The sequence below is a fragment of the Vulpes vulpes genome, chromosome 3, assembly GCF_048418805.1.
Source record: "Vulpes vulpes isolate BD-2025 chromosome 3, VulVul3, whole genome shotgun sequence".
Taxonomy (NCBI): Eukaryota; Metazoa; Chordata; class Mammalia; order Carnivora; family Canidae; genus Vulpes; species Vulpes vulpes.
Window position 1 is genome coordinate 116,047,794 of NC_132782.1, and position 25,702 is coordinate 116,073,495.

Below are 25,702 nucleotides of genomic sequence, written 5' to 3' on the forward strand. Positions count from 1 at the left end.
AAACAATCCATATTCCTACGATAAATTCATTTTGGTTATGATATATTTTCATTTTTCAGTAGTCAATTATCTACTTGCTTTCTTAATAATACTTTATGAAGAGTCATAGCACTATGTTTTTTTTTTTTAAATCACACCTTTTAAAAAATGTTATATTAATTTCTGGTGTAAACCATAGTGATTTGGCAATTATATGAATCACAAAAGCTCACCGCAATAAGTGTGGTTACCATCTGTCATTATGCAATGTTATTACAATGAAAGGATAAAGAAGATATGGTATATACCTACACTGGAATATTACTCAACCATAAAAAATAATGAGATCTTGCCACTTGCAACAACATGGTTGGATCTAGAGAGTATGATGCTAAGCAAGTTAAGTCAGAGAAAAAAAGAATACCAGTATGATTTCAGTCATATGTGGAATTTAAGAAACAAAACAAAGGAACAAAGAAAAAAAAAAAAAAGAGGCAAACCAAAAAACAGACTGTTAATTATAGGGAACAAACTAATGGTTACCAGAGGGGAAGTGGGTGGGGAAATGTATTAAACAGGGGATGGAGATTAAGAAGGGCACTTGTGATGAGCGCTGGGTATTGTATGGAATTATTGAATCACTATATTGCACACCTGAAAATAATATTATGCTATGTTAACTAATTGGAATTTAAATAAAAACTTTAAAAAATGGGTAAGTCACAAGGATCAAAAGTATAGCATGGGGAATATAGTCAATAATATTATAATAACATATATGTTCATTTTTATATACTTCTCAATTTTATCATCTTTTATAGGATTTTTGTATCTATTTTTGTAAGATTGACCTAAAATTTTCTTCTATAAACTTTTCTTTGTTCAGTTTTAGTATCAAATTTATGCTAATCTCACATTGAGTTGTCCTATTTTATCTTCTATTGTTTATTTTATTTAGATTTTTATTTATTTATTCATTAGAGACCCACAGAAAGAGGCAGAGACCTAGGCAGAGGGAGAAGCAGGCTAGGGAGAAGCAGGATCCACAGGCATCCACTACCTTGGAGCTCGATGTGGGACTCGATTCTGGACTCAGGATCACACTGTGAGCCAAAGGGATATGCTTTACCACTAAGCTACCCAGGTGTCCCTCCTCTAATATTTTTTAGAAGAGTTTGTATAAAATTGGAATAATTTCTTCCTTGAATGTTTGTTGAAACTTAACAGGGAAGTTGTTTTTGCCTGCTTTGTTCAAGATAGATTTTTGAGCACTGACTCAATTATAAGTGAATTTATAAATTATAAGATTATATGATTATGTGTCTGGGTTTTCAGATGCTTTTTGAAAAGATTTTATTTCTTTATTCATGCGAGACACAGAGAGAGAGGTAGAGACACAGGCAGAGGGAGAAGCAGGCTCCATGCAGGGAGCCTGGTGGGGAACTCGATCCCGGGACTCCAGGATCACGCCCTGGGCTGAAGGCAGATGTTCAACCACTGAGCCACCAGGTGTCCCTCTTGAATACATTTTTTAAAAAAAAATGTATTAATTAATCTTACCTAGATATTCAGACTAATTGGTATAATTTGGTCATAACATTTTTTTGTAATAGTCATTAGAGTTGTTTGCCAAATTTATCTTCTTTAATCTGCTTGACACATGGTACAATTGTATTTCCTGACTCTTTTGTGGTTGGATGGGGCCATGTGACTAGTTTAATTCAATGAGTTATGAGTTAAAGTGATGTCTATTGATTATAGGCTAGAGCATATAATTACTGCAAGAGCCTTCAGAGCTCCCCCTTTTCTCTGGTACTATCTTTTCTATTAGCCAGGGTATCTGAGTGACTTCATTGAGGAAAGGCCCTCTCCCAATAATACACATGTAACAAAAGTAAAAATATATCTTTGTTGTTTTCTGTTACTGCATCATTTTCTAGGTTACTCTGATAGATGATGCTCTTATTTTCTGTTTAATGTCATTGTAGCATCTGCAATGATGTCCGTGTTTCAATTCCTTCACTCTCCCACCCTTCTACTTCCCAGTCTCACCGCCAGAGGCTTGTCATTTTTAGAGAGGTAAACACCCACTGCTTGTCACAGTAGACCTGATATTATCATGGGTTCATTCAGAAAGTGTGCATTTTGCTTCTGCCAAAGCCTGAAATAACTTCTTGTTTGGAACTACTTAAAGCTAAATTTTAGTTTGAGAGTTTGCTGATGACTCAGACAGTATAAATTTGTACTTTACATCAACATAATGACCAAATTATGGATTCAAGGACATTGCCTTCCTCAGCGAAATTGCCAAGTTGCAGACAGATTTTCATGTAATCTTTGGTGAAAGTGAATGGCATTTCTAATTTACTCTTCTACTAAGGTATAGCACTTTGGTGCCTCTGACTTCAAAGAGGTAAGATCTCTGCTTAGACTCTGCCTTAGGCCTTGAAATTTGCTATGTATCCCATGTGCCATGAAAACTGAAATTCAAGTTCACCTACTTTGGCAAATGCCCTCAAATTCCTCTTGCCTCTCTGGTTCCCATCATCACAAAGCCTCTGGCTTGAGTATTCCTTGCTTTCATTCCAGTTCAACAACCTTCTTAATAAAATGTTTTAAAACTTTTATCTAGCACTTTTAGTTGTCTATAGTGAAAGTTTAGTCTGATAATACTGTCTATCTTATCAGAATTAGAAATTTCCTTTTTCTATGTGAGTCAATTTGGATGGTTCCTATTATTTTAGAAAAATGTTTATAGCAACTACATTTTCTTTTCAAAATGATTGACCTAGAGTTATTTTTATCATATAAGTTTCATGGATCTTAAAATCTGAACTGTATTGTGTCCATGGCACAATCTTTATAGTTATTTTTTTTTGAACATCAGTATTGTTTTTAATGAGTTTTTTATGAGTTTTTATGAGTTTTATGAGTTTATGAGTTTTTAATGAGTTTTTAATGACTAAAGTCCAGAATACAAAGGGAGGCACTAGTTGTTGACCCAACTTGTTAGTACAGGGATAAACAATAGCTTTTTGTTCCCCCACAAGGGCAAGTTACAGAAGAATACCAGATGGACAAGATAAGACATATGAATCTAGTTTTGAAAAATCAGCCTGAAACCTAGCAGTAGTACCGTTGCAGGGTAAAAGGCTCTCCCCATACTCTTTGCCCCGCACCCACCCCGATTTACCAATTCAAAATCTGGGACTTTCTTGATCAAGAGATTCTATGAGTGAATTTCTCTCTTGAGACTTTTTGTGTGCAAGCGTCATTTTTCTTGGTTTTGCTGCTGATGTCCTTGACCTCAGTCGCTGGATGAGTGAGGGAGCTAGTGGAGTTCTTTAGGAGTTCTTCTGAGGCACTTTGATCATGACAGTTTTCACTTCTGTGTATGCCTGCAACCATACTCTCCCAGCTCCTGGCCACTCCCAGACATTTTGTAGCCACCGAATAGTGACTGGGCCCCAAATACATCATAGCAGTTGATCCACACAGTGCCAGCCTGGAGGGCTTGGGACAGATAATTGGCTTTGTCCAAGTCCTTGGTGAAGACAGCTGCAGCCAGCCCATACTTGGAATTATTGGCTCTGCCAATAACTTACTCTATGGTCTTGAACTTCAGGATCTGCATCACTGACCCAAAGATCTCCTCCTTGGCGATAGTCATGCTGTCTTGCACATCTCCAAACACAGTGGGCTGGATAAAGTAGCCTCGGTCAGCAGCTGCCCCTCTACCACACAATGGTTTCGCCCCCTCCTCCTTCCCAGATTTGATATAACCACGGATCTTCTTAAACTGAGTTTCATCCACCTGCGGCTCCTGCTCAGTCTGGTTGTCAAAGGGGTTCCCAACTACATGCGACTTGGCCCTGGCAACACTCGGCTCCACAAGCTCAGCGTAAACATCTTCTTGCACAAAGGTCCGGGAGCTGGCACAGCAGCACTGCCCCTGGTTGAAGAACAGGGCAAAGTGGGCCTGCTCCACTGCCCAGTTCATGTCTGTATCTGACATGATGATATTGGGGGCTCTTTCCTCCCAGCTCCAGGGTCAGTCTCTTGAGGTTACTATTTCCTGCAGCAACCTGGACTAGGTGGCCAACCTCGATGGAGCCTGTGAAGGCCACTTTGTCCACATCCTCATGGGAGGCGATGGCAGCCCAAGCTGTGGGGCCAAATGCAGGAATGTTATTGACCACGCCAGGAGGAAAGCCAGCCTCCTTAATCAGGTTGGCCACATAGAGGGCGGTGAGTGGAGTCTGCTCAGCTACCTTCATCACAATCATATTTCTGTCGCCAGGGTTGGGCCCAGTTTCAGGCTTGCATCAGGAGGGGGAAGTTCCATAGAATGACCTGCCAAAGTGCCCATCGATAGGAATGGTTTTCCCATGGTACTTATCAGCCCAGCCAGCATAGTGAGGAGGCATCTGAGGATGGTGTCCAGATCCACCAGGTAGGAGGTGACAGGGCTGGCCGTTACCCAGGGTCTCCGAGGCTGCCAGGTAGGTCCGGTCTCGCTCAGTCAGATCCGCCAGGCGGTTCAGATGCGTCCATGCAGCGCCGGGTGACCCCGCAGGAAGGCAGCCCGGGCAGCCTCTACTGCCTTGTCCACATCTTCCTTGTATCCTTCAGCTACCTGACAGAGGACTTCTCCGGTGGATGGATTGATGGTGGGGAATGTTTTCTTGCTGACAGCATCGTGCCACTCATTGTCTATGAAGATCTGGTTGTAGAAGACTTCAGGCTGCTGGTGGGGGCCCAGGCGGGGCAAGCCTGCAGGACGGAGGCCAACGCCATGTGCTGGGCTTATTGTTATTTTTTACCTTTTCTTTTTGTTTTTCTAACTTGATCAGGCCAATGAGTAATAGAGACAAATAAATAGCAATTAAAATAAAGTGTAATAAGACCTGTAAAAGTTTCTATGAGCGTATTATGGAGGTACTCACAAAAGACATTTTGTCAAGATTTAAATGGGGAAATGTGTGTAAAGTTCTTAGCACACTATCTCATACTTGTAAAGACTTCAACAGATGTTAAACTTAGTAGTACTAAGGAAACCTTCCTTACAGCAAAGGTAAGAATTATCAGACAAAGGGATCATTCGATTAATGGGAAAAATAAGTTCGTATAGATAAAGCTTAGAGCAACTAAATAAACTTACATAAAACTGAGGGATAGAATAAAAGAATAGGAACAGCAAAAGGTGAAGCTGGAGAGCTGAGTGGGACATATCTTGTAGGTCCTGAGAGACATAATAAGGAATCTGAATTTTATCCGAAGAGAAATACAGTGTCAAAAGATTTCAAGCAGGAAAATATTTATATTTATGTTTTAGAAATATTATTTTGGCTGCTATATGGAGAATGTCTTAGATGAGGCCAGTGATGGATACTAGGAGAACAGATAGTGGATTATTGAAGGAATACAGGCAAGAAATGAAATGGGAAGAATGGGTGAATTTAACATCTGGTATGTGAATCCTTAGAACTTTATAACTGACTGGATGTTGGGAGTGAAGGACAGACTAGAGTTAAGGACAAAGCTCAGGCTTCTGGCTAGGACACCTGGGTGGGTGATAGGATCATCTACTGATAGGAGGATCAAAGAAAAGGAACAGGTTTGGAAGATACAATAAGTTTTTTTTTTTTTTTGTTCACGTTGAATGTAGGATACTTTTGATACTTATATGCAAAAAAAAAAATGTATCCTCTGTTCCTTGTTTCCCTCAGGAAAGTGCAAAATATGTAGGTTTCCCTATAACTACCACTAAAATGACCGATTTTCCTTAAAGTGAGGTGGGAGATCCTACACAAAATTTCAAGAACAAAATCCAATTCTTCTGTCCTTTTCTCTGCCTTCTCTACATTTGGTTCTGTATTAGATATGTTCTGATTTTATCCCTTATAACATATGGTTATCAGATGATGTAATTTAGCTTATAGATAATCCAATTAAGTGTTCCGTGGCCCAAAAGACATGTTGTTGGCAACCTCTAAGATCGGCGCCCAATGATATTCACTCCCTGGTATTCACACACAGTATAGTCCTTTGTCCTCGATTGTGGGCTGAAGTTTTTGACTTCCTTCTAGGGAACACAATATGGCAGAATTGATGAGATGGCACTTCTGAGTCAGATTATAAAAGGATTGTGGTTTGTTTGGGGTGCTGTGTTTCATGTTCTCTCTTGGGTGTTTTGTAATGGGCGAAACCAACTAATATCATAATAGGGCAGCCCTGTGGAAAGTTGCATGTGGCAAAGAACTGAGGCCTACCAAGAGCTATGTGAAAGATCTTTAAAGTAGATCCTTTTCCAGTTGAGCCTTCAGATAAATGCAGCCCTGGCTGACATATTGATTGTTGTCATAGAGACTATGAACCAGAATCACTCAGCTAAGCTGCTCCCAGATTCATCACTCAGAGAAAATATGAGATAATAAATGTATGTTCTTAGCCACTAAGTTTTGGAATTATTTGTTATACAATAATGTATAATTAATATACCTGCCTTGCTGGCAGGGCAACCAGTTTGAGTCACAGACAATATATTTGAGATATAGAAATGAAAATGTAATGACTAAGATCATAAACTATTTTATTTATTGAAGAATTAAAATAGTACATTAACAAACCTTATTTGATAGAGAAATAATACCAGAATTCTTATAAATGTGATTATCAGCTAAACCACCAGAAATACTGGTTTTGCTGAGTTCTTCCATAGCTATAAAACTCAAAGGCTAAGAAATTGGCTGAAGGCAGGATATGAATCACTGGACAGTTTCTTCTGGAAAGACAGAATGAATCAATAAGGCCCTTTAATAAGGAAGTTGCAAGAAACCTTACCATTTGGAGAAAGAGTACTCTGTCATTCCTGTACCCAAGGCCTAGGCCCAGCCAAAAGGAAGCAGAGGGTTGGAACTGTGATCCAATGAGTCTGGCTCCAGAGCTCCCTTCAGCTTGCCTTTTGCTTGGTGGTGGAGAGTGTACTGGGCATGATTTAAACTAGAGCCTTATTTGACAACAAGAAGATGCAAAAATTAAAGTCCCAGACCCATCCTTTGATCTTGACTCATTAGTGCCACAGGTTCTCTTGGCCTCTCATGTCCAAAACTGCTCAGGTATTAGTGTCACCACCTTGAGGGACACAGTTGCCCCCAGGAGTGGGTAGATGGTTGTTCTGGTGCCTGAGATGAGAAATGCCTGGCCAACACCCTCTTCTCTGGTTCTATGAAACAGGGACTGAAACAGGGACCAAAACAGGGAAAAGATGAGAGGGGGACAAAGACACTAGGCCAGGAGGTGATCATTTAGGGCTTTGTGCTATAAGTGATTTTGCATTTCCCGAGATGAAATAAGCCTCTCCAGCACAAGGCAGTAGGATGTCACAGCCCTAAGGTCTGGCTGGTTTTATCTATCTGGCAGTTCAAGGTCAGCGCAAAGGACATCCCCAACACCTGAGAAAAGAGATGGGAAAATGTGAGGTCTTCATAGGAGGAGGCATCTCTTCCACAACCGCTGAGATTAGCCCCAGACAAAAAGAAAGTGTCTATCACACTGGAACCACCCTTCCTGCCATTACTTCCAATTCCTTCTCTGTTCTCTCCTTTAGCTTTAGAATGGTAGTGGGGGTGATGGTGTCAGGAGGGTAAGAGGATAGAGTGTTGGGACATCTATGTATCATTAAGAAGTCACTTGTATAGTCAAGTTCTGCACAAGTCAACACTTTGTGCAATGAATCATCTCTATCCATGCCTTGAGAATGACTGGTTTCTAAGCAGAGATAAATTGTTTCCTTCTGAGCTTCTTGATTAAATCTTAGCTATTCTGTGATATACCCAAAACACTTGGGTGTAAAAATAGTAGAGATGTCAGCTAATAAAAAAAAGAACACAAAGCTATCCCAAATTCACCCCTGACTTACCATACTAAGCAGAGAAACAAGGAGGAAATTGATTATAGTTTTTATCAACAGCTCCTGCTTGGCATACAAGGCCAATTATTCACATAGAATGATTATCCTCACAAGCTTTTCTTTACCAGCTGAGTGAATGACCAAAGTAGGGGTCTGCTTGATGACTACTAATTTGACTATGAAGCACTCATATATCTTAGGGATAAGTTGACCGTGTAGATCTTGCAGCATATTTTCTGTATGCCTTAAATTGGTAATGTCATCATTTGCTACATGACTAGGGAAGCTCATATTATTGAGCATGTACTATGTAACTGGTACTGTTCTAAAACTTTATGTGACTTAACTAATTTAATCTTCACAAAAGTCCCATGATTAAGTTCTTACCTGGATCACACATACACAGATAGTGATGATCCCAATATGAAGGAAATTGGAGTGAAACCACAGTTTTACTTTTGCATAGCAACCCTAAAAAAAATTACAAGTACAAATGATACCACTGTATTATTCAACTTTATCAGGAAGATAATTTCAGAAGATAGTTTATATTTTGCCTTATGCCAAGAGTCTTAGGCCATTTTTATTTTCTTCCTATGGATGAAGAAATAGGCATAAAGTAGAGAATATTAAACCAGAGACTTTTCTGGTGTTGTTATTATCACAGTGGCACCTAATGCAAAAGTCTGAGATTTCTACAAACTGAGTTAAACTAGCTCCTCAGAGGCCTTTCAGCAATAGATGTCCTTATGTTCTTTGAATATCCTCTGCTGACTTGGGACAAATAAATGGGGATATGGCCTATGCAATTCTAGGATTGGCTGCATTTCAGCTTCTGCTAAAACCTAAACCTATCATGGCCCTTCCAAACTCCAGGGCAGTGCTAGTTAGTGAGTGTCTTAGTCTTTCTTCATAGAACTAAAAATTTTTGGAGATTTTCCAACAATCCCAAGGTGGATAACATGGGGTAACAGGAATTTAGGAACTTAATGTTGTCGAAATATAATCTTGGCTTCTTCTCTGGACCTAGTCTGAAGGTCTGAATTAAGTGGGCAGGTTGTTTCAACAGTTCTACCAACTGTCTCTCCCCTAACTCCAGTCTCCTTCACTTATGGTTCGTTTCACCAAGGTGCTGGATGCTGCCATTTCAAGGAAGAAAAGCAGAGAAACAGAAAGAAGGGAAGCTTTTATAACTTTTACTTTCAATCATAAGGCCAACTTCTTTTTTTTAAAGATTTTATTTATTTATTCATGAGAGAGAGAGAGAGAGAGGCGGGGGGGAGAGGCAGAGACACAGGCAGAGGGAGAAGCAGGCTCCATGCAGGGAGCCTGAAGTGGGACTTGATCCCGGGTCTCCAGGATCAGGCCCTGGGCTGAAGGCGGCGCTAAACCACTGAGCCACCCAGGCTGCCCCAAGACCAACTTCTTGCTCAAGAAAAATATTGATATAATTCTCTGTCACTATCACATAAACTTTCTACTCTAATGTAATAGTTTAGGGTAGCAAGATTTGTGATGCCATCTCTAGTCTAAATGAGCTTGTTCCTTTTTTTAGTTTTATCTAGTGGTCTGGACAACTTTTGTCTAATTTGTCTAGTTACCTAGGTTGTCCTCCTGGCTTCTATTTTGTCCAATGTTCCTTGTTTTTGGTTGGGAGGACTAAGTCCTATATGACTGGAGTTTCTAAGATAATTGAAAGTTTAACCAAAGAGATTAATAACAGAAAAGTTGACAAAAAATTACCTGAACTTGTGGATCTGAGGGGCAAGATTTTGGTGGGTGACCATTCCAATCACTTGTGCCATTTACACCGCAACATTGCAGCTAAAAGCCAAATCCCCCCAAAATTTGATGGTTAGAAAGTCAACAGAAAGAAAACTAGAACTTGGCGAAAAGGTGGTCCCTTCAGATCTGACTCTAGCAGAAAATACAGAATTGGCTTGACTACTATGGCCCCTTAGAACAAAATACTTTCAAATCTATTATACCATTTCATTCACATAAGACTCCTTGAGGTAGAAAGGGCGGCTTTAACTTATTTGCATTTTACAGCATTCAGGGGATTCAGTCTGACATGTTTGGGTCTTCCTTAGATCTAAGTAGGGCTTAGATAATGAGCCTATCTGGAAATAAGAGAAGGGTAAGAGAGTGTAGACAACTTTGTACCAATCAGATTGATTCCTGTGCTTTCCCCTTTGTGACTGCTAGACATTATTTTGGACCTAAGAGTTGTAGACCTTAGATTCTAAACATTTCAAGAAAGTAAGTTCCATTAACCCCCAGGCACTGAGGTTGGAAAATTAAGTCTGGGCTGAGCTGAGGAGGAGTCCATCTGTACTCACAACTGACTGGATGGAATCCCAGGTTGCTCTGGTGCTGTTGTCCAAGTGGTATTGCTTGATGCTGTCAGTCAGGCTCTCAGACACATAATCATTCAGCTAGGTAGGGCATATGCCAGCAGAGAAGACATTATAAAAAGCAGGTAAGTTCAAGGAATAAGCAATTTCTAATATAGATTGGTGGTTCCATTTGTTCCTCCCTTTCAAATGATCTCCTCAGAGCTAAGGACGTGCAGAGAAGGAGTTTATATTCAGGGAGAAGTGCTGAGACTGAGATGGCATTGTAGGAAGGAGTACATAGTAGTCTCTCATCCTTCCAGAACTCTGTTTTTTCACAAGAGGACAGATAATCAAAACATGGGCTCCTTAAGGCATGGAAGCAGACATTTTCTACTTCCAAACACATGGAGAAAAAGAAGTCGGAGGAAAATAAGCTTGTTTTTACCTCTCTTTCTATTTTTCCTTCAAAGCATGACTCAATTACAATTTCTTTGATGATATTTTTTTCCTCTCTCCATTTACAATTAATTTTTTTCCATCCTTTCAGTTTGCCTGTATCTCTATTACAGGACTTATTTTGTGCCAGCTTCTCCATAGTCAGAAATACAACAATGAATTGTGTTCCTTAAAGCTTACCTTCTGTTCATACACGAAGAGCAGGATAGCCAAGGTCACCTCAGCAAGGAGGATAATCAGCAGCAGGATAAAGAACTGAGGCAAAGCAGAGACATGCTCACAGCACGATTCTAGTTCTTCCCTCATTCCCACTCCACCCAGGCAGTATCCAGGTGTGTCTCTGCACATGTGCAGAGGTTCCTACTCCTGCTTGCCCAGATCTTCATAAGCCTCTTGTTTTGTAAGGAATATATGTGATGTTTTTCTACAACTGCATTCCAAATCTCTAGAGGGCAGATCAGCTGTCTTCTAACTTTGTGTTTCCCTTCCCATTGTGCCTATCCAGCTCTATGCACATAATGAGTATGCAACATTATTTGTTAAATCAGTGAAGCAATTTTGGCATCAGCTTTTTGAAACAGTTGAGCAAAAGAGCATTGAACTAAACTATGTGTCTTTAGAGTTTGGGTCCTGGTTGTTTCAGCAAGATCAAGGCTAGTTTGTGGTGGGGGACAGGTGATGGTGGAAGTTGAAAGGAGCTCTTTATAGATGGGGAGAAGAGGTATTCTAATCACAGTCCTAACTTTTATTTATCTCCACCTGTAGATGCTTACTCCCTTTATGCTAATCACATACTACAGAAAACACATTTTCACTGATTCCCTCTCCTTCATTTTTTTTTATCCCAACACTAATTTTGACTGCTTAAATCTGTTTAACACTTTCCCTATGTCTAACATCCCCCATATTTTGCCATTAATCCAGGAACTGAGAATGGGAATGTTTTTGCTCTATCTCTTGGCTCCAGTTTAAGGGTTTAAGGGTTGATCCATAAGGGAAAGAAGATTAATCAAATGACTTAAGGAAGAACCAAAGCAACTGGGAACCCTTATTTATGGATGGGTGACACTGTTATATCAAGCAGTGTTCTGGGTACACTTAGAGATACAAGGAGCTCTTCTTTCATAGAGTTTACAGGCAAAACCTAAGCCTAAATGTGTTCTTCAGGACACTTAACTGACAGGGAACAACTGAAAAGCTCTAGCATCTCTCATGTTACATAATAGCTGCCACCTAAGACCTCGCTTAAGTTGAGTCATCATTCTGTTATGTATCTTGTGCAGATTTGAGATAGAGAAATATCTTCTGCCATTTTAGAAGGGTCACAGTACAAAGAAGAATCTAGAGACTAGATTTTCCATCAGTTGGTGATTCTGACACAGATCCTAAAAATACATACCAATGTGAAAAGCATTTAGGCAGATGAATGACATTTGATTTCAACCAAATATGAAGAAATGAAATGCCATAAAGGGAAATTATGACAAGGGTCATTATTAACACTGTAAAATGAATCTCAAGGAAGATAGCAATGTCCTCTTCTACCTATCCTGTGACCCAAGTCAGAAACAAAATACTATTGATCTAGATAGACTTGGCTGGCCTGAGGTGTCAAACCTATGATCCTATGATTTCCTTGTGCCCATAGGTTAGCCACCAAGAAACATCTTGCCTGGGGCTTCAGGCATCATGTCTCTCTACTTAGGGTACCACAACGGCTGCAAGAGACTCACCGACATAAGCAGGCACTTATTCTCCTTGATGGAGCCCATACAACCCAGGAATGCAACCACCATGATAATGGAGCCCACGATGACAAGCACATTGCCCAGTGTGAGGGAGAGGAGCAGCCTGAAGTTGTTGTGAATCAGGAAATAGATCCCAAAGCCCAAAATGCAGCAGCCACAGAACTGAAAGAAAGAATCCCACAATACTCTTGAATATCTGTTCACATTATCACTTGAAAATAGAATCACACCTTTCCTTAGCTCTATCAAGACTGTCATGATGTCCCACTCATGCTTCGTCCTACCCATATCAGATACCAGAGGAAGCTCACTGTGAGTAATATAGTATCTTCATGCTTCAGATCCCATTCTCCTTGTTCCCACAATAGCTTATAAATGGTCTTCCCTTTGGAAACCACAATCATGTACAGGGGATGATGCCCTGTTTGAGAAGTTTATCCTGCTAGGAAGAAAACTAGAGAAGCCAAACTTTTAAGGATCTTCTCATAGACACATGAGTACAAACATCCTATATTTGAAATTCAGTTGCTGAATTTGGCATAGTGAAACCTTCCCAGAAAAGGTGACTTCCCTTTCAATCAGCTATTCATCCAACGGATTCGGAGGAGGAGGGAAGTAAGAAAGTGTCATTTATGCACAGAATTTAGAGTCTCAGGTTTCTCACCAATAGATGTCAGCAGTGAGCCTTAGTAGCCTAAAGTTCCCAGAGAGAGAAATAGCATGCCTATAAATAACTGCACTAGTACTTTTCAATTTTACAGGCTTACACTGTGGTGGGATGAGAAGAGGGGAGGAAATTATTATTCTCTTGTAAGCGGGGTATGCCATTCAGACATGCATGGGTTGCTCTCCATAGCAGGCTCTTCAGCAGAGGAGAGAGAAATAGAGTGTAGCTTGGATTTGATGAGCTCAGCCACGTTCAGAAGAGGCACACTTACCCAAAAAAGCAAGTTGAAGAAAAACAGAACGTACTTCAGCAACTTCAAGCCACTCATGCCCATGCTGGGAAATCCTTGCTCTAAAAAGTAAAAGGAAGAAAAGAGTAAGTAAGTGACCTGGTTCTGCAAGGTGGCACCAGTGAACGGAGGACAGATATATTCAGGGTTCAAGAGCTCCAGCACCACCTCAGGTTTGAGCTGTAACTCTCCTCTAGGAAATTTCTCCAAACTCCCTGTTCTCTCAGTTTCTAAACTAAGGTATCAATTGGCTTATCTTGGACACTCACTTTCATTCCAATTCAGCAAGCCAAGAACGCTTATCACTGAATTAAGCACTGTAGAGGAGAATGAATCACAGTCTCTATCACATTTGGTCTCTAGGCCAATGCTCAGAGACTAATGCTTGGGCATTTATTCAAGAAGGCAGCCCAGGGGTCAGGAATTCATCAGTTGTGGAGAACTCAGTGACTTGATCAGCCAATTCCTGATCATGTACATACTACATTTGGTCTATAAATCTCTCCAGATGAAAATGGGGGAGCATACCTATGTATGATTCATTCTTTTACTGAAGAAACATTTATGATGTTTTCTGTGGAAGATATAACTGTGACTAAGCAGTAGCTATCTTCCAGAAGATATCAATCTGATAGCAGAGATAAAACTAGCTATCTAATATTCAATGGAGAAAGAAAAGAGATAGCAATGGAATTTTGATATATATATATAATTATATATAAAATATATATTTTATATATAAAATTTTATATATATAAAAATATATAAAATTTTATATATATATAATTTCATTTTCTCAGCAAGGACACTAGAAATTGAGGCTTTTCCTCAATTCTAGACATCTGGATACAAATTTTGAATTTTCTTTCAGACACAATTAGGTTCTATAGAGTCACTCATTTTAAAACTGCACATAAGACTGCTATATAAAGCAGAACGTCAATTTATTGTTTTTTTCCCTGTTAGAACTATGCCTTTTCTAGTGTATAGATTGCCTACACTATCCATTGCCTGTACCCTTTTAACAGTATCAAGATATCCAGAAATCAGATGGTCTTGAGGGATAAGTTATGTAGGCAGTTGTGTGATGAGCTATTTGTGTTCCACAATACAATAATCTCTGTTGAATAGACCAAATACGTATATTTATCTCATACTATTTTCCTTTTCCTTTACTATGTCCTTCTCTATCCCTTTCTCCTTCTTGTCTTGACCCTCAGGATTATTCTTAATTCTTCATCAATATTTTAGCTAAGTTAAAATAAAATTCATTTGATTATAAGTGTGTGTATATACTTGCGAAGTTAAAAAACAGTATGATGGGGCACCTGGGTGGCTCAGTGGTTAAGCATCTGCCTTTGGCTCTGGTCATGGTCCCAGGGTCCTGGGATTGAGTCCCTCCTCAGATCCCCACAGGAAGCCTGTGTCTCCCTCTGCCTATGTCTCTGCCTCTCTCTCTCTATGTGTCTCATAAATAAATAAATAAATAAATAAATAAATAAATAAATAAAGTTTTGAAAAGTATGATGATTTACTACATAGGCTTTGAAGTCAAACTTGGATTCAACTCTCTCATATGCCATTAAACAGCTACACTAGATTTGGAAGCTTACTTAACATTTCTAGTCACAATTTATTCCTATGTAAAATGGGACTAATACTTATATCTCCTAGGATGGATGTGAAGATTAAATGATCTTACAACAGAGATATAGCTATCAATGGTGTACTACTCAGGAATAAAAGGAAGTGAACTGTTGCTACACAACACAGCATAGATGAATCTCAAAATAATTATGGTGGATACACAAAGCTAGACCAAAAATATTAGTACATAGTGTATGATTCCAGTTATATAAAATTTTAGAAATGAAAACTAACATATAGCAACGGAAAGCAGATCAACGATTGGAGATAGAGGTAGAGGAAAGTGGTCATGGTGGCGGGGGTTTAGATAAAGAAAAGGAGAGTAGGGAGAGGTGGGAGAAAAGGATGATGAAAGACCATGAATAATCTTTTGGAAGTGATGAATGTGTATTATCTTGACTGTAGTGATGGTTTTATATATGTATGTATATGTCATAAAGCTCTTCCTAATTTGCCCTATCTCTCCAAATTCATGGCAACATCCTGTGTCTTATATTTTATTTTTTTAATTTTTATTTATTTATTTATTTTATTTATAAAAGCACTTTATTTTAGATATTCATGACATGTAAAAATGATGTACATACCAACATACACAATTTGATGAGTTTGGGGTAAATGTACAGTTATGAAACCATCACCACCATCAAGACCATAGACATATCCATCATTTCCTGAAGGTTCCTCCCATCCCCATTCTTATTATTTTTATTTTTTGTGATCACTTAATATAGGATCCACCCTCTTAGGAAGTTCTGAATGTACAATATTATATTGTTAGCTATAGTCACTATGCTGTATAGTAGATTTCCAGAATTTATTTATTTTGCACAACTGAAACTTTGTATCCTTTGACCATCATCTCCCTACTTACCTTTCTTCTAAGCCAGTAGCAACCACCATTTGACCCCATGCTTCCATGAGTTTGACTATCTTAGATTCCACATATAAGTCATACAATACAGTATTTGTCTTTCTCTGCTGTGCTTATTTCACTAGCATAATGTCCTCCAGGTTAATCCATGTTGTCACAAATGGCAAGATTTCCTTCTTTTCTTTTTCTTTTTTTTCCTTGTTTTTTTAAGGTCAAATAATATTCCATTGTGCGTATGTACCACATTTCCTTCATTCATTCATGCATTGATAAACATTTAGATTGGTTTCATACCTTGGCTATTGTGAATAATGCTACAATAAACATGGAATGAAGGTATCTCTTTGAAATCCTGATTTCAATTCACTCCAGTTTATTCCAGAAGTGAGATTGCTGGATCATATGGTAGTTCTATATTGGACTTTTTGAGTGTTTTCCATAAGGGCTGTACCAACTTATATTTCTACCAACGGTGCACCAAGCTTCATTTTCTCCACATCCTTGCCAACACTTTTTTTTTTTTCCAAATATTCATTTATTTTTTTTATGGTAGAAGAAGAACAATATTAATTTCTGTTTGTTTCAAGCTTTTATTTAAATTCTAGTTAGTTAACATATGTATAATATTGGTTTCAGGAGTAAAGCTCAGTGATTCATCACTTATATAGAACACCCAGGGCTCATCACAGGTGCCTCCTTGATAGCCATCACCCATCTATCCCATGCCTCACACACCTCCCCTCCATCAACCTTCAGTTTGTTCTCTGTCATTAAGAATCTCTTATCGTTTGCCTCCCTCTCTTTTTTTTCCTTCTTTCCCCTGTTTATCTGTTTTGTTTCTTAAATTCCATGTGAGTGAAATCATATATTCTAGCTCCATCCAAGTCATTGCAAATGGCAAGATCTCATTCTTTTTGATGCCTGAGTAATATTCCGTTGATATATATACCACATCTTCTTTATCCATTTGTCAGTTGATGGACAGTTGGGTTCTTTCTATAAGTTGGCTATTTTTGATAATGCTGCTATTTTAAAATCTAGGAAGCAACATTGACCACTTGTCTCAGTGCCTCCTTTTTTTTTACCTGTGGTTATGGGATTCTTTGTTGGAATTTACCATTTTTCTACCCCTCTGACACCTTAATTTGGTTAGCCACTATTTATCCTGACACTCAGCTCCAGTGTCACTCTTCCAGTAAGCCCTCATTGATTGGGTCTATTTCTCCACACCCAACCCCACTCCCCACAAGGAGTACCCGTAATACCTGCACATCTCTGTTATTGCACTAGCCTCTTTATTTTGTAATTATCTCTTTCCTCTCTAGAATGTGAACTCCTTGAGGGTAGGAATTAGTTTATTCATCTTTGAATCCTCGAGAATCCAACACAGTCCCCTGATTACACTAAAAAATTAAGATTATTCAATAAGCTTTTGTCAATTAATTCTACATAATCTGGTATAGTGGAATGAACATTACACTGTGTTGGGTTTGAGTTTATCCTGCCAATAAACTAATCTTTTGGATGTGGACAGATAACTTACACAGAAGATTGGACCAGATGCCTCCTAGGGTCACCTCAGCCCCCAAATCCTAGGATCCTATGATCACTGCTTTAGGCTCCTATTCAAATGGTCCACAGAACACCAACTAATGAAGTGCCCACAGACATGTGGATATCCTTATTGAGTTTTTTCCTTTCACAGATGGGAAGAAGAGCCTCTTCTTTCTCCTTCATTGACTTTTCATTTGCTCAGACTCCCCCAGATCCCCAGATTTTTGAAGGAGAAAATCTGCCCATTTGGTAAAGATTGTCACTACTTTTACCACGTGTATGTCCCAGTTTTCCTATTAACCAGACTGAATGGCACTGTTTCCTCTTCCTTTCTTCATTTTAAGTTCGTCAGTTATTGGGCTCCTGCCCCTTTCAACCCCCCTGTCTGGAAGAAATGACACCTCTTTGCAGTCAAAATCTGCTGCATGATTCATGGCTCTGTGAAGAAAGTCCCTGACGTCAGCTTCCAGGAAACCTCTGTGACCAAACTCCAGTTAGCTGTGGCAACCTTCCACAGCTCCTCGTGCAGGCCAGGGATAAAGTTCACTTTTCAGTTCCTTCCAAGCAAAGATCTTGGGCTAATAAATTGTCTTGTGGATTTCTAGTTCAATCCTTCCTTTTTATTTGGCCTGTTCTTTCAGAGCCATCAAATCTAGTCTTGAATGCAATCGAGTTTAGAAGTAGCTAAAGTTGGGATAGAACTTTCAAGAAGCTACCAATTCAATCCAGCCTTATGAGATCCCAATCTTGGTGCCACAGCAAGACAGCTTTGGTGTTACATATACTATTATATTTATGAGATATTAATCTGTGTTCCCCAAACAAAAACAAGCAACCAAACAGAACCATAGGGAATGAAAGGAATCCATGATCAAATAATTTTGGAAGTAAATAGGATTAAATAAAAGTAAAAGAAAAAGCAATACAGTTCTTTTAATGAATGACTTCTGAGAAGCTCATTATATACTAATGTACATTGTCACTATAAACCTATTTTTATATTGAAGGCTAAACAGCTCAGAGAACACATTGTTCTACAAAACACAATTTGATAAACACTAGTAATGGAATCAGACAGATCTAGTTTTGAATTCAAACCATGCCACATGCCAGAAATGTGGCCTTGGGCAACTTGTGTAACCTCTCTTTCACAATTTCCCTCATCTTTAAAATGATGATATTTACATGCAGTTCACATGTTGTTCAGGGGGTTAAACGAGATGACATTTCCTGGGTGGCTCAGGATGAGTGCCTGGCTCAATGAACACTGACTAAAAGATCATGTTTGGTGGGGGATCCCTGGGTGGCTCGGCGGTTTAGCGCCTGCCTTTGGCCCAGGACGCGATCCTGGAGTCCCCGGATCGAGTCCCGCGTCGGGCTCCCGGCATGGAGCCTGCTTGTCCCTCCTCCGGTATTTCTGACCCTCTCTCTCTATGTCTATCATAAATAAATAAATCTTAAAAAAAAAAAAAGATTATGTTAGAGCTTTACTACCAGTCCATTCATACGGGCAACCCTGGGCTTTCTGCTAGATTTTCAGGAATAAAATACCTCAGGGGCCAGAAGGCCTTTAATAATTTTTTGCTTGTTTCATTTTTTGGTAAATACTTTAAAAAGTTTTATGCACTGTTTATAAAAAATTCAAACAATAAAGAAAATACAAAGTCAAAAGCATAAAATCTTCTGAAATCCACTTCCCTATACTCACCATTGACATTTTTGGTGAACACCTTTCTAGACATTTCTATATATATGGATCTATTTGCCAATTTACACAGATGAACGAAGTATTCAGTAAGGTGACTATTGGCTTCCTATCCACTTCTACAGAGCCTGTGAAGGTGTTTGGTTCGTCAGTGTAGAACAGTGGGACCTTTATTTACAAAAGATTTTTCTTTTTTTTTTTTAAGATTTTATTTATTTATTCATGAGAGACACAGAGAGGGGCAGAGACACAGACAGAGGGAGAAGCAGGTTCCTTGCAGGGAGCCCAAAGCAGGACTCCATCCCAGGACCTCAGGATCATATCCTGAGCCAAAGGCAAGCACTCAACCACTGAGTCATGCAAGCGTCCCACAAAAGATTTTTCTAAAATAGGAAAGAAAATCTGTTCTCTACAAGGGTCCCCTATATAAGGGCAAAATAAATTTAAACAGATGATAGAGTTCATTGAACCCTGCAAAATATTGAATTCTTCATGAATGTGTCTTATTTATAATCCTCTCATCAACCCTGTAACTTAGATGTCAACAACCTCGGTTTGCAAACAAGAAATCCAAGGCTCAAACAGTCTGTGTAACTGGCACTGTTCACCCAGCTAATGAATAGCAAAGCACACGGCACAAGACAAAGTCTCTCAGCCTCCCAGCCGACCATTCTTCCGCTTCCCCGGGCTCCATTTTGTGCCTCCCACTTCCCAACCCAACACACCCCCTGCAGTGTGAGCCGCAGGAGGATTCCATCCAGTTTTCAGTGTGAATCCCTGTGAACAGTGGCTGAGGAGAAATGGGGGTTATGCAAATACGTCTCTCTCAGAGGGAGTAATAATCGCCAGGGAAAGGTGGCACAAAAATAAAACAAAACCAAACTGTCAACATTTATGCATTAATTTTGTCTCTCTCCATCACTTTGTCAAAGTAACGTGTTTGTCATCTTAGTCCTCCCTGAAATTGTGGTCTGGTGAAATTCAAAGCTGCTATTAGGGAGAGAAATTGGTGATTTGTAGAAGAGAGAAAGGAAGAAGTGAAGAGGAGAGAAAAAATGAAGAAAGACAAATCCAGATAATCTTGGAGGCTCGTTTTCTAGAGGTTCTCTTTCCTTACTCCCAAAATATGTAGAATTTGGGGTATGTGGGTGTCTCAGCTGGTTAAGTGTCTGTCTTCGATTCAGGTCATGATCTCAGGGTCCTGGGATCGAGCCCTGCATCCAGCTCCCTGCTCAGTGGTGAGTCTGCTTCTCCCTCTGCCCCTTGCTGCCCTGGCTCGTGCTCTCTCTCTCTCTCTCTTAAATAAATAAATGAAAGCTTTAAGAAAATCTTAAAAAAAAAATAAAAATACATAGAATTTTGCTGTGGATGGTCCCTGTCCTGGAGACCCACCTATGGTGCATTCAAGCAAGCTATATCTAGCATGAGCAAGGCTCTGTGTGGGCTAATCAAAGCCATTTCTGTGGCATTTCCATCAAAAGTCTGAATAATCTGAATCTAGTCATGAAGAAATATGAGACAAAACAAACTGAGAGACATTCTAGAAAATAGCTTGTCTGTATGCTTCAAGGATATCAATATCATGAAACACAAGAAAAATTCAGGAACTGCTCCAGGTAGAAGGTGACTAAAGAAATAAGACAGTTAAAAGCAAGGTGTGGTCAGAGATTTCCAGTCACTATGAGGATATCAATCAGCAACCGATGGGATCTGAATAAAATCTATAGATTGATAACAGTATTGTAATTGTGTCAATTTCCTGATGTTGATTATTATACAGTGGTATGTAAGAGAACATTTGTGTTCTTAGAAAATACATAGTAGGGGCACCTAGGTGGCTCAGTGGTTGAGCGTCTGCCTTTGGCTCAGGTCGCAATCCCAGGGTCCTGGGATCAAGTCCCACATCAGGGTCCCCACAGGGAGCCTGCTTCTCCCTCTGCCTATGTCCCTGCCTCTCTCTCTCTCTGTGTCTCTCATGAATAAATAAATAAAATCTTTAAAAAAAAAAGAAAATACGTAGTAAACCACTCTGTGGAAAAGGATATCATACCAGCAATTACTCCCAAATGAGAAAGCCAAGGAAGGATAAAGAAAATGTGACAAAATGGTTATATTTGGGACATCTAGGTGAAGAGGGTTCAGAAATTCTTGGTACTAGTTTTGCAAGTTTTCTGTAAGTCTGAATTTAAAGAGAGACAGAGAGAGAACATTGAATATGAATACATGATCTAAGGAATTCTGATCTTTAAATCATTACATCATAATTCCCTGATGGCATAAATTCTGAGATTCTACAAGAGCTGTTTTTAGAAGAGCCATGGGATAATTCCTTAAGGCCTCTAGTTGCTCCTAATAGAGTGAGTATTAACCCATGAATTCAAATTTAAAAGATGTGAGGCATCAAAATATCCTATGCCTCAATCTAGTTCTCCTGAAATATAAAATGTCAAATGAAAGTGTGACAAATTAAATATATTTCAAATATTTCATTTGCTAGCATATTGACTTCAGACCAATTAGATTTATGACTAAGTTGCATTTTTAAATGTTTGCATATGTTAAAATGCACTGAAAATTTATGGACAAAGAACAGTCTGATGATGCTCTTTTAATAGGAAGTTTATAAGAAAAGAGAATATAGTATAATGGAGAGAAAAGAGCATTCCATAGGGAATCAGGAATTACTATTTAACTAGTTTTATGACTTTGGACAAGTTTCATCTTACCTGGAAATAAGCAGTTTGGAATATTCTATGAAGAGCTGATATTTTCTGGGCTCTCACTACAAGTTGAACATTTTATTTGAACCTAAATAATCCCAAATTCTATTTAAGTAACAGCATTCTAACACTTGGAAAATAGTGCTCTTATTTTAAATGATTGTAGAAATATGTCCTTGCGGCACTTTCTCCTTTACAACAGTTCATGGCTGAAGCTATGATGTATTGAGGTTCCTGCTTGGGCAGGAAGGGTCTTGTGTGCTGGTGATGTGGGGAATGAATAGAGGACTTGCCTCTGTATCCCAACACAGAGATCCATGGTCTCTACTCTGAGTGCTCCCCCAGTGCCTTTGGAAATGGCTTCCTTCTTCCCAAAGCCTATGTCCAGACAGCCTTCCCACACTCACACTCTAGCTGCAATCCTTGCCTCCTCTAGTCCAACAGCCACCCTGGGAGGCCTGCTCTGTGTAGTGGTCTTGTTTCTCTGTTAATTTGCTTCAGTGCTCTGTACCTGCAGTGGCAGCTCAGTCCCAGAGCTTCCTGAGGGCAGATACCCAGTCTGTGGGCCCAGGGTGATCTACACACACTGGATGCTCATTCAGTACAGGAGGTACTGGGGGAGGACTAATGTAGGAACACAAACCAAACCACTGTAACTAAATCAATACAGCGTTTCCTGGAACAGAAGCTGAGAGACAGTGATCATAACCTCACAGAGAGCTCCAATCTTTACCCTAATCTGGGGGAAATTGAAATTAAGGAGTAAGAAATCTGCCCCTTCACTCTCATTTCAAGCCACACCTCATCAGTTCTGATGTCTCAGGCATAGCCACAGCCAGGGCTAGACCTTGGACCCGCTTGGTTGTTTGATCTTTCCTCTCACTTTCAGGTGCTGTTTCTAGAACCAAGCAGGAGAAAGAGATTTCTGCCTCCTGTGCTCCTGCAGCCAAAGCCTGTACTATGGTCTTGCTTGCTTATTCTCATCTCAAAGGAGTCTAGGGGGCAACTCACACTCTTTGAGTGTATGTACAGTGCCCCATCTGGAATGCTGTTACTTCCAGTCTCTATAGCAAACTTGTACTTTGTAAATGAATGAAAGCAGTCACTTCCTCTCCAAGGCACACTCCTACACATCTCCGACATTTTGTGCACATCCTACCTCCATTATAGAAAAGATCGCATTGTGCTGTATTTGTGTGTTGTGTCTGTACTCCACACCAGAATCTACAAATGCTTTGAGATTGATAAGCACATCGGTTATCCCTGTTTCTCTGGGACACAGCACAATGCCTTCCTGTTCAAATGCTGTGGGTTGGGACTGAGGAAGGGCTTCAGATCTGGAGTCTGAAGCCCTCTGGGTGGTCACAAGTCAACCTGAGGACATCAGAAACCAAAGACCATTGGAGTTTGACTTTGCTGGTTTATGCTGGAAAATTATCAAAGGTGAAGTGGCTTAGGCAGCACTAGCTGTGACAGAATGGGCTTTGAATCATTCCCTTTGGGTATAAAGGTGTCCGATCCTTTCATTATAAGCTAAGTACTCTTTCTGTGGCCCACACAGAAAACACAGGAAATCAATCTTCAGTTCAGTCTCTGTTCCAAACCAACCACAATTTCAAAACAGTGCAGATTCCGGTGGAGATTGAGAAAGCAAAACTTTTGTTCAGCCAGCAGCTAAGAATGCTTTTGCTCAATCCTCTTCCAAAACACCAATACCTCTTATCTTTCACAGGAGTTCCTTAAGGGCAGGACTATTTTCGGGACAAATCTCTACCTTGCTATTTTGTCTCTCCACCAGAATCTTCCAAAGCACAGTGCCTGGCCCCAGGAGGCACTTAACATAGGATTAGTAAATGAATTCATTAAAAAGTCTGGTCTTTGGGTGCCTGTCTGGTTCAGATGGTTGAGCATAGGACTCTTGATGGGGAGGTTGTAAATTTGAACCCCCACTGGGTGTAGAGATTACTTAAAAATATAATCTTAAGGGGCACCTGGGTGGCTCAGTTGGTTAAGCATCTGACTCTTGGTTTCAGCTCAGGTCATGATCTTGGGGTTTTGAGATAGAGCCCCACATCCGGCTCTGTGCTCAACCCCTGCTTAAAATTCTATCTGCTCCTTCCCCCTCCCCATGCTCCTTCTTGTTCTCTCAAATAAATTTTAAAAAATCTTTTCAAAGATCTTTTAAAAATAAAATAAAAAGTCTGGTCTTTATTTTTAAATTTATGGCTCAATGGTCCCTGAGATACTTTGGGAATCTAGAGCCCCCAGTGGCATTGCCATCCTCCATTGTTAGGTGTGTAAGTATTTTTCTGGAGGATTTTCCTCTCCCCCAGGGCATAATCAGTTGAGATGCTTGCAAGTCTTGGAAGGAGAAAGCTCTGATTTAGTGTTTCCCGTGGTCTCCTGACCTCCAGTAATGACTATGGTGGTCACAGAAAGTCAAGACCAAAAGCTTGACTATGACCTTCTGAGTCCATAAGACCCCAGTCACTAGTTACAGGGCATGAATTAGAACTCATTACAATATCAAATTTTGTTGGTTGGTGCATGTCATAATACATTTATCAATATTTATGTTTTGTATACCAAGAACGAGCTTATTCAGCAGAACCATTAGGACCACAATGTTCTTTCTGTCTGAAAACAATCTACGCATCTTTTTAGGGGTGTTCAGCTTTTACTTCTTGATATACAGGCAGTGGGCATGCCCTATGTTCCTGACTCTGAACTCGGTGTTGTCATTTGCAGCTGTCCTATTTTAGTGGCTCTGAGGAATCACAGTGAGGAATTCAACATGAAAACTTGTTGAATTAAGAACTGCCATCTCCCAGCTGCCTTTCTAAATGGCTCTGGCTGTTGGTTTTCTCCTCACTTTAAAATCACAAAATCAGGCTTCTAAGAGACCTGAGCATGTATGAAATCTCCCCAATATCATATCACACAGAAGGCTCCAGGCATCAAAAATGACAACTCACAGAAATTCAAGTTCTGAGGCAATTAAGCAATTAGGTTCTAAAGCACGAATGCCTTGGCCCAGTGAGGCATCAGACAACAGGAACCTGGTTAATGAAAAGTCTTTAGGGCTTGCTTGTCTTTAGAAGGGTTCTAGGATCTTGATCTTTTTACTTTCCTGCATTAAATATTTGAAAAATAGAAGTTGCAGGAGATTTTAGGCCTACTAAGAGGTATGCAGACAATCCTAAAATACTCTATCTTACATAATATGGTTCAGGTCTTTGCTGTCAAGCCAGATTGTCAAGCCAATCTTACCTTTTGCAGGCACTTTTCTTCAGTTCCTTAGGCAGGCTTGGTGATTATTCTTGAGGAGGTCACAATAAGGCTGGTAACACGGATGTCAGGGGCTATTTGTGTAAAAGGAGAAGTGAAGGGAAAATAAATGTGCTCACACTGTGACAACAGGAAGCCCAGTTGAAGAGAGGGAGGAAGTGAGGCTTGGCCTGCCCTCTTTAGCCTTAGAGGTGCAATCCTTCCCCTGTGGCTTTTTAAACATCTACTCCCACGACCCACCCAAAAAGATAAACTTGCTTCTATGAAACATAGGAAAAGTCAAAGACCAAAGTGGTTCAGGTACTAATCAGTGAGCACTGGTAGGTTCTGGGGTGATTTCAGCCTTGATTTCTGTCTAGTAAAAGGCAGTGCTTCTCAATCAAAGTGGTGCCTCAGAATTACCTGTGGGTCTTTTCAAGAATAAGTATGCCTGGCCCCCCATTTGGTAGCTGGAAACTGGAGTAGAACCCCAAAATAATTATTTTTAAAGGTTTTCTAGGACTAAGACAGGAATGTCTTTAAGC

General features: G+C 39.8%; 1 protein-coding gene and 1 pseudogene across 1 annotated transcript; both read right to left on the bottom strand.

Moving 5' to 3' along the window:
• Window positions 1-3,188: 3,188 nt before the first annotated feature.
• LOC112918406 (aldehyde dehydrogenase, mitochondrial-like) lies at window positions 3,189-4,795 on the bottom strand (annotated as a pseudogene).
• A 1,759-nt stretch (window positions 4,796-6,554) lies between these two features.
• CD53 (CD53 molecule) lies at window positions 6,555-25,305 on the bottom strand. The gene is made up of 8 exons (XM_025996404.2): window positions 25,161-25,305; window positions 13,373-13,452; window positions 12,420-12,596; window positions 10,867-10,941; window positions 10,234-10,329; window positions 9,635-9,715; window positions 8,279-8,362; window positions 6,555-7,433 (listed from the first exon to the last, which is right to left on the bottom strand). Exons 2-8 carry the CDS (start codon window positions 13,433-13,435, stop codon window positions 7,362-7,364), a joined length of 648 nt encoding a protein of 215 aa, XP_025852189.1. The 5' UTR covers window positions 13,436-13,452; window positions 25,161-25,305; the 3' UTR covers window positions 6,555-7,361.
• Between the last annotated feature and the right edge of the window lie 397 nt (window positions 25,306-25,702).